Consider the following 8,636-nt stretch of genomic DNA (forward strand, 5'->3'; position numbering starts at 1 on the left):
AAACGCCTATAGTTCATCTGAAGCTAACCTTCGTGAATGGCTCAACAATTTCAAGTGCCTGTATCCAATTCCGGACAATAAGGGGTACTTTGCACACTACGACATTGCAAGCCGATGGTAGCGATGCTGAATGCGATAGTCTCCACCCCGTCGCAGCTGCAATATCTTGTGATAGCTGCCGTAGCGAACATTATCGCTACGGCAGCTTCACATGCACTTACCTGCCCTGCGACGTCGCTCTGGCCAGCGAACCGCCTCCTTCCTAAGGGGGCGGGTCGTGCGGCATCACAGCGACGTCACACGGCAGGCGGCCAATAGAAGCAGAGGGGCAGAGATGAGCGGGACGTAAACATCCCGCCCACCTCCTTCCTTCCTCATTGCAGCTGGGACGCAGGTAAGGTGATGTTCCTCGCTCCTGCGGCTTCAAACACAGTGATGTGTGCTGCCGCAGGAACGAGGAACAACATCGTAACATTGCTCCTTCTGAAATTATGGAAATGACTGACGCTACACCGATGATACGATTTCGACGCTTTTGCGCTCGTTAATCGTATAAAAAATGATTTACACACTACGATGTCGACAGCGACGCCGGATGTGCGTCACTTTCGATTTGACCCCACCGACATCGCACCTGCAATGTCGTAGTGTGCAAAGTACCCCTAAGAGTAGCCCTTCATGTTGGTGCACTACACATTGAGGACATTTCATTTCTAATTTTCCACTCTCTGATTTACTAGTGGTTTTGGTATTTCCGCGGCTACAGTCATTGACTGGTCATCTAACTAAATTGCCCAGTGGGGGATCATCTTGTTTTCAAAACTGCTTTAAAATTCCGCCTCAACCACTGTCTCGGAAACTAGGCTCTGCATCTGTGATGCCCTGGACTAGCCAGGTAGTCACATACATACCAACACACACACCCCAACCCTAGGCACTTACACCAGCCAACCAAAAACCCTTGTTGCCTCCCTCCAGGGTCTGATGTCCACACCAGGTGGGGCGGAGCCAGGTGGTTGGCCCCACCCACCGAGGAGTTCACAGGCCTGGAGGCGGGAAAAGTGTCAGTTTAGTTTTGAAGGTGAAAGTGAGAGGAGTGAACACTTTGAGTGTCTGGGTTGGAGCCCAGGCACTGACAGCAAGGTTGGCAGATGGTGGTGGCCGTCTGCAGGAGTTGGTGGAACTCCGCAGAGCCGTAAGGACCGGGATCGGGCGTCGGCCCGCCGGTACCGGACCGGGGAACGGAGTGAAGCTAAGCACACAGGCAGGGCCATCGGACTCCGACCAGGCTTGGAGCCGCCGTCAACAGTCAAATCCGAGTGTGACAGGAACCCCAGGGGTTTCCCAACAACCAAGTCCCGATTGAAGGCAACCATCCACCCAGAGAGGATATACAGCCACCGCCACAGGCTAGAGATCCAAGGGCCAGCGCCTGCGGGCAAAACGGGCTCCTACGGACTACCGGTGGGCAACCACAGGAGTCAAGAACATTCTCAAAGGTGCAGGGAAAGACAGCCACCATCAGCCGTCCGGGGAGAGCACAACAACAACACTGCAGCCGGCTGCGGGACCTGTGCATCCGGCCGTTTTGGTTTACCTACGACTCTGTCAGTGATTGTCTGAGTGAGTACACCAGTGCCGTCCGGCACCGCGCCGCGTAGTCCCTGCACCCCAGCCATCCGGCCTCCCCGTTACACCACCGGGCCCCGGGATCACCAACCCCCCTACCCACGGAGGGGACAACATCCTAGCTGCACCCTACCATCTCTCCCGGGATCCCAGTTACCAGCAGCGGTGGTGCCAACATCACCACGTCCCGTGGGTGGCGTCATGAACAATCTCCCTAAACATACCAACCCCCTTTTCACTCACGGGCGAGGAGCACTGCTCGAGTCCCCGAGTCCGGTCCACCGCTCGAGCCACCGAGCAGCAGCAGCAGAAATCCCGGACCTGAGCGTGGCGAGCGCGTCCCCTCCGCCTGCGACACATCCACTGTCTCTAATTTTCTGCCCTTATTAGAAATTTTCAGATGTTTTTTCCTGGTATGGGGCCAGAGAGGGAAGATGGTATAGCAGTTATAGACCATAAGAGTGAACAGTGTGGAGGTTATAATGTAAAAGGGAGGATGGTGTGGAGGTTATAGATCACAAGGACAGATGATGTGGAGGTTATAGATAATAAATGGTGATGGATCATAAGGGGTGATGGTATTTTATAGTTCAAAAGGGTGGACGTTGTGGAGTCAATATTTATTAGGAGAGGACAGCATGGAGGCTTTAGTTCATAAGGGTGCTAGGTGTGGAGGTTATAATTCATAAGGTTGGATGGTGTAACGCTAATATTTTATAGGAGAGGACAGTGTGGAGACTATATACCATAAGCGGGACAGTGTGGGAATCATATTTTGTTCAGGGAGCACAGTGAAGGTCAATTATTATTAAGGGCAGAGTTACGATAGATACTTTTCTTCAGGAGCATTATATACTTTTAAAGGCATCAAGATGGGATGTGCTGCAAAAAAATGGAGATGTTGGAAGTTTGAATAGATTATCTATGGATGTCCAAAGTCATCAAGGTATCTGGACCAAATGGAGAAGAAAGGCATGAGAATGACTCCAGTCTGAGATTTCACCTATAAGATACCTGGGTGTAGATGATTATATGTGATACTGACTGAGTTTCAATAGTAATGTGGTTCATGTATGGTCTGGTTATGACTGGAAACAACAGCTCTGGTTTTGGTGCGGTGTTCATGTACTGATGGTGAGTCTAGATCTGTATTAATGTGCTGATGATGGTTCTGGTGCTGTATTCCTTAAAATCAAAAAACTTTGGTACTGAAGTATAAAGTATAAGCAATCAAATGACTGCAGGTTCAAGTTCCCTAAGAGGCCTAAATAATAATGAATGAACATTGTGAAGACAGGAACTGTGGAAGGAGAAGCGCAATAGGGTCTTACCACAATTAAAGGTATGGAGAGTGATGCAAAAAACACTCACCTGAAAAGGTTGTGACAGTCACAACCCCTATAACAGCCACGAGATGTACAGGTGAATATATAAGTTGTGATAGAAGAAACGGGAGTTTCACGGGCGCGCGCGAATCGCCCTGTGGCGTCCCCACACCCGCCCCCAGCAGTGAACGCGGCGGCCGCAAGCCTATCATCACCCTCAGGCAAAGCGGCGCCGCTTAGTTTAATAAATAACGTCCCTGCGCGCCAAAACCCACCTGCTACAACTGCCCTGCTGCACCAGCTCACCCCTCCTCCCTGCATAGCGCCCGCACCTTATAGGATGGGAGGTAATCAGAGCCGCAGCTCCTCATCGGCTGAGGAGCATGCTGATAGTCTGCAGCCCCCACCATCTACTGTGTTCCCTTCTCTGTCACACTGCACTACTTCAGAAGTGTGCAGGGTGGGGGCTGCTGCTTCCTCCAACATCATACCTTCCCAAATGTCAATACATTCCATGAACCCGGGGGGGGGAATGGCTTTGCCACCTGCCGCAGCTGCAGTGATGGCCTTACCTCCTGCGGCTGCTGCGGTGATGGCTTTGCCTCCTGCGGCGCCCGTAGTGACGGCTGTGCCTCCTGCTGCCCCTGGAATGATGGCCTTGCCTTTTGCAGCTCAGGTGGGTATGGCTTTGCCTCCCGTGGCTCCGCAGGTGCTGCCGTTCCAAACGGCTGCGCCTTCGGCGATGGCATTGCCAGCCGCAGTACAACCGGCGATGGCTGTGCCCCCTGAGCTGCAGAATTTACCACGGGTTCTCCCTGTTCAGGATGCTGCGGGTGCTGGAAGCACGGCCCGCGGTAGGCGACGCCGCGGGCGCGGAAACCGCTCCGCTGCCTCCGACTCCTCCTCACGTTCTCGCAGCCCATATAGACGCAGGCGGTACAGTAGGGACCGCAGTCGCCGCTCAGCTTATTCTGAGCGGCGGTCACGTTCATCGCGGAGAAGCCGTAGGTCTCGCTCATCAAGATGGCGTTCGCCATCAACCACGGCTGAGTCATCCGGCGACTCCATTACTTCCAGTAGGCGCTCTCGTCGCACATCAAGCCGCCGGAGAGATGCCGAACCCTATTTGGTTCAACCACAGGCTGCCGACTTGGTAACGGCTCCACATGTATCGGTGAATCCCACAGATGCTCCAGCGGTCGGTGAGTACAACTATTCTGGGGCTTGGGGAGGTGATAATACAGCTATGTCTTTAAAAGCGCTGTTAGCTCATTTAAATACCCCGGGTAATAAAATACTGGTTAACCCTCTATTACTTGGAAATCAGCCCGAGAAGAGATTTCAGCCTCCTCCTCGGGCTGATATACATAAGGACACGTTCTTTTGTGGTATGTCCCCTTTGGGCTCTCACCTTGACCCAGAGACGGTCAACAAAATATGGGCTAATGATTACATAGACATTTGGTCGCTTGTTTCCACTGACCAATTTACGGTTGACAAAGAGAGGCGTTCCGCCGAACGTCCTTTTGACAAAAAACCCAGGGTCGCTAAAACTATCAATAACTGGCTGCAAGCCTTTTTTGTATTGGGAGGTGTTATGGGTCAGAAGCACCCCGAACGCTGTTCGGAGCTTTTTATATATGTTGATTCCATTTATAATGCATACAAAGCGCACGGCGGATCTGCGTGGTGGCGTTATGATGAGGATTTCAGGCGTCGTTTGGCCCTGCAACCTCACTTGGGTTGGGGGGTTAAAGCTACTGATTCCTGGTTGCGCCTCATGATGACTCCTAAAGCCCCCTTTCATTCCGCGGCCCCTGGCAACTCCGCCGGTTCCAGTTCAGTGGCCGTCCGTAGACCCGGCACATGTTGGCAATTCAACGAAGGGCACTGCCGATTCTTTGGTCTCTGCAGGTATAAACATGAATGTTCTGCTTGCGGAGGCCCCCACGCAGCGGCAAAATGCCCTCGCCCTTCGGCGAAATTGCCAACAAAGCCGTCAAACCCACCTGAGACTCGGGACGCCGGTGAGCGTAGCCGAGATGGGGCCGTGGCTCGACCGGTACCCCAATAAGGATGCGGCGGCGCAGCTGCGCTTCGGCTTATCTTTTGGTTTCTTTATTCCTTTTAAACTTAACAGACACCCCCTTTTTGCCCGTAACCTAAAGTCTGCGACGGAGCTTCATGCAGTTTTACTTGATAAAATAAACTGTGAGTTAGAAAAAGGCAGATTAAAGGGCCCTTTTGAATCACCCCCTTTTTACAACTTACGGGTGTCCCCGCTGGGGGTCGTCCCGAAGAAGGAGCCTGGGAAATTTCGTTTAATTCACCACCTTTCACATCCGAAAGGTTTGTCTGTCAATGATGGTATACCCGATTCGGATGCGTCAGTCACGTATGTCTCTTTCGACAAAGCTGTTGCGTTAGTTAGGCAAGCGGGACCGGGGGCTTTGATGGCCAAGTCAGATATTGAGTCGGCTTTCCGCCTTCTCCCGGTTCACCCGGATTGCTACCATCTGTTGGGATGTTTCGTAGATGGTTTTTATTATTACGATACATGCCTTCCCATGGGTTGCTCAATCTCTTGCTCATACTTTGAGCTATTCAGTTCTTTTTTAGAATGGGCCGTGAAGGTGGAATCTGGTTCCCAATCTATTATTCATTATCTTGATGACTTTCTTTTTGTTGGCCCTCAAGATTCCACCCATTGCCAGCTTCTATTGGATTCGTTTTGCAGTTTGATGTCCAGATTTGGTGTTCCTTTGTCGAAGGACAAAACAGTAGGCCCCTCCCAGGTTCTTTCCTTCCTCGGTATTGAAATAGATTCAAATTCAATGCTATTCCGCCTCCCGGATGACAAGGCAGTAAAGCTGCGCTCTCTGATTATGGGTTTTTGTTCGGTTCGTAGTGTGACCCTTCGTCAGATGCAATCTTTGCTGGGCCTTCTTGTATTCGCCTGTCGTGTCATGCCAATGGGCCGAGTTTTTTCCCGGAGGTTATCACTTGCCACTAAAGGCATTCGCCTTCCTCATCATCGCATCAGGATTACCCCCTGCTTGAGAGCTGATTTGTTTATCTGGAATGATTTTCTATCCAGGTATAATGGTCAAACTTGTTTTCAGGATAACTTTCTTTCCAATGAAGAAATATCACTTTTTTCCGATGCATCGGGATCGTTGGGTTTTGGCGTTATTTTTGGCGAGCAATGGTGTGCTGAGCAATGGCCCCAATCTTGGCACGACAGAGGTTTTGTGTCCAACCTGACCCTCCTTGAATTGTTCCCCATAGTAACAGCTGTTGTGATCTGGGGGCCAGCCTTCAGAAATAAACGAATTTTATTCTGGACTGATAATATGTCTGTTGTGCACGCGATAAACCATCTGACTTCATCCTCTTTGCCAGTCCTAAAGTTACTTAGATTTTTTGTGCTGCAGTGCCTCGAGCTCAATATGTGGTTCAGGGCTCGCCATGTTCCTGGCATGTGCAACGCTATCGCTGACTCACTTTCCCGTTTTCAATTTCAGAAATTTCGGCAGCTGTGTCCTCGGGCACAACCAGAGGGAATGTCGTGTCCACCCAGCATATGGGACCTGCTGGAATGCAGCTGATGCCTTTGGTGACGTCTTCACTGGCCCCGAGGACTTGGCTGGCTTACGGTAAGGCATGGGATGAATGGCTAATTTTTGCAGCTAATTATCCGGTTTCTACCTCTGATTCGGCTAGACTGGACGTTACCTGCCGGTATCTATACCATCTGTATAAAAAAGGTGCTTCCTGCGCGGTAGCGCGGAACCGATTGTCTGGGCTTGCTTTTCATTTCAAACTCCGAGGTTGGTCGGACGTTACTAAGTTTTTTATAGTTCAGCAAGCAGTTAAGGGGTGGGGTAGGGGGCAGCCCATAAGGGAGAGTAGAAGGCCGGTTTCCTTTAGCCTTCTTTCTCGTATCATCGGACATATCTCCGCTGTTTGTCCTCCTCCTTTCGAGTCTGCCCTCTTCTCCGCCTCTTTTGCTATTGCCTTTTTTGGCGCATTGCGCATTAGTGAGTTGGTTTCTCCTGCCAGAGGCACTCATGGGGGCCTTCGGCACGACGACATCGCATTGTGTAATGGGGGTTTACGGATTAGAATTCGGAAATCTAAAACCGATCAAACCGGAAATGGCTGCTGGATATCTTTGTTTGCTATTCATGGTCCGGTATGCCCTGTTACATTGACCCTTAACTATATCGCTTTGCGCCATGGTAGTTCTTCCTTCCTGGTCCATGAAGATGGTTCCCCCCTGACGAGATTCCAATTTTTAGCCGTTTTTCGAAAATGTTTGCGGTTCCTGGGTTTGCCCGCCGGCGAATTTGGTACTCACTCCTTCCGGATTGGGGCGGCGACTGAGGCCGCCCGGGCGGGATTGCCTAATGAAGTCATACAGCGCATAGGCCGGTGGCGTTCCGCGTGTTTTGCGAGATATATTAGACCAGAATTACTGCTTCTTTAATCAATTTTCTTTTGCACAGGTTTGCCTTCTTGTACATGTGTCACTGACAGTTTTCTTCTTTTAGGAGCTGCCAAACCTGTCATTTGGTTATTGGGACACTCCTATATTTTCTGGGCAGGACAGCGGGCTGAGAATCGACCTGGAGGACGTGCCCTTGGCTTTCGGGGCTTCGAAGTCAATTGGAGAGGCGTCAGGGGTCTCATATGGCCTCAAGTTATACCGGAGGTTGTGGAAATTGCGAGGTCTGCTTTAACTCCGGTGGTCCTCGTCATTCACGCCGGGGGAAATGACCTCGGTGCCCGCCGTTTGGCGGAGCTTATCACCACAATGAGGTCTGACGTGGACAAGTTTCATGCCTTTTTTCCTGAACTTGTCCTTGTTTGGTCCGAGGTCATTTCCCGGCCTGTCTGGCGAGGGGCCGAAGGAGCTGCAGCTCTGGAGCGTTCGAGGCGGACACTCAACTCACGTATTTCGCGTTTTGTCCGCTTTAAGGCAGGGATCGTCGTTAGACACTGGCAATTGGAAGGGGACAATTCCTCCCTGATGTTGAACGATGGCGTTCATTTGAATAATATTGGCCTGGACATATTTTTATCAGGCCTGCAAGACGGTATTGAGCAGGCCTTGTTCATTATGGGTGGGGGTCGGAGCACAGTCTAGGGCCTCTGCTCCTCCGTGGCGGTTTCAAGGAACACAGTTCAATTACGAAGGCTAAAGTGCGCCGGAAGTCCGGCCTGGCACAAAGTTTCGTTTTGAAAGTGGTTATTTATAATGGTTAATTGTGCTGTGACCGACCTCCATCCACAACAAAAGATGAGAGATGTTTACCAATTTTATAAAGCTCTCCTAATAAAGTTTGTATTTTGGTTAACTTGTCTCAGAGTGGTTAATCGGACATGGGAGGGTTTTTTGGTTGAGGGTAATCTGGTCTCAGCAGTCAAGTGATAGTTCTGCAAACTTAAATATTATTTGTGGGTGTAACCTTTGCTTTTCTCAGTTGTGGGCTATTCTTTTGTGGCTTTAGTACTGAGTTCATGAGTGGGTGATGGTGTCAACTGCTGAGGCAATTCTAACACCAACATTCACATCAGGCTGGGGTGGAGGAGTGCACTGCTGTATCATTTCATTTTTGGGCTCATACTGCAGGCATCTGTGCAACTAGATATCCATTTGATCTTATATGGAGTGCTGAT

General features: G+C 50.6%; 1 protein-coding gene across 1 annotated transcript; it reads left to right on the plus strand.

Annotated features, from left to right (window-relative positions):
• Positions 1–3,099: 3,099 nt before the first annotated feature.
• On the plus strand, positions 3,100–8,314 carry LOC142301652 (uncharacterized). Its single transcript, XM_075342672.1, has 3 exons — positions 3,100–4,156; positions 6,479–6,610; positions 7,508–8,314. The coding sequence occupies exons 1-3, from the start codon at positions 3,295–3,297 to the stop codon at positions 8,101–8,103; spliced, it is 1,590 nt and encodes a 529-aa protein (XP_075198787.1). The 5' UTR covers positions 3,100–3,294; the 3' UTR covers positions 8,104–8,314.
• Positions 8,315–8,636: the final 322 nt, after the last annotated feature.

Source organism: Anomaloglossus baeobatrachus, chromosome 4, assembly GCF_048569485.1.
Source record: "Anomaloglossus baeobatrachus isolate aAnoBae1 chromosome 4, aAnoBae1.hap1, whole genome shotgun sequence".
Lineage (NCBI taxonomy): Eukaryota > Metazoa > Chordata > Amphibia > Anura > Aromobatidae > Anomaloglossus > Anomaloglossus baeobatrachus.

Bases quoted from the DNA above. Each gene is read 5' to 3' on its own strand.
- LOC142301652 (XM_075342672.1), top strand. From the start codon at position 3,295: ATGGGAGGTAATCAGAGCCGCAGCTCCTCATCGGCTGAGGAGCATGCT. The intron at 4,157-6,478 runs GTGAGTACAACT...TTTCAATTTCAG, and splicing joins CACAGATGCTCCAGCGGTCG to AAATTTCGGCAGCTGTGTCC. The intron at 6,611-7,507 runs GTAAGGCATGGG...TTCTTCTTTTAG, and splicing joins GAGGACTTGGCTGGCTTACG to GAGCTGCCAAACCTGTCATT.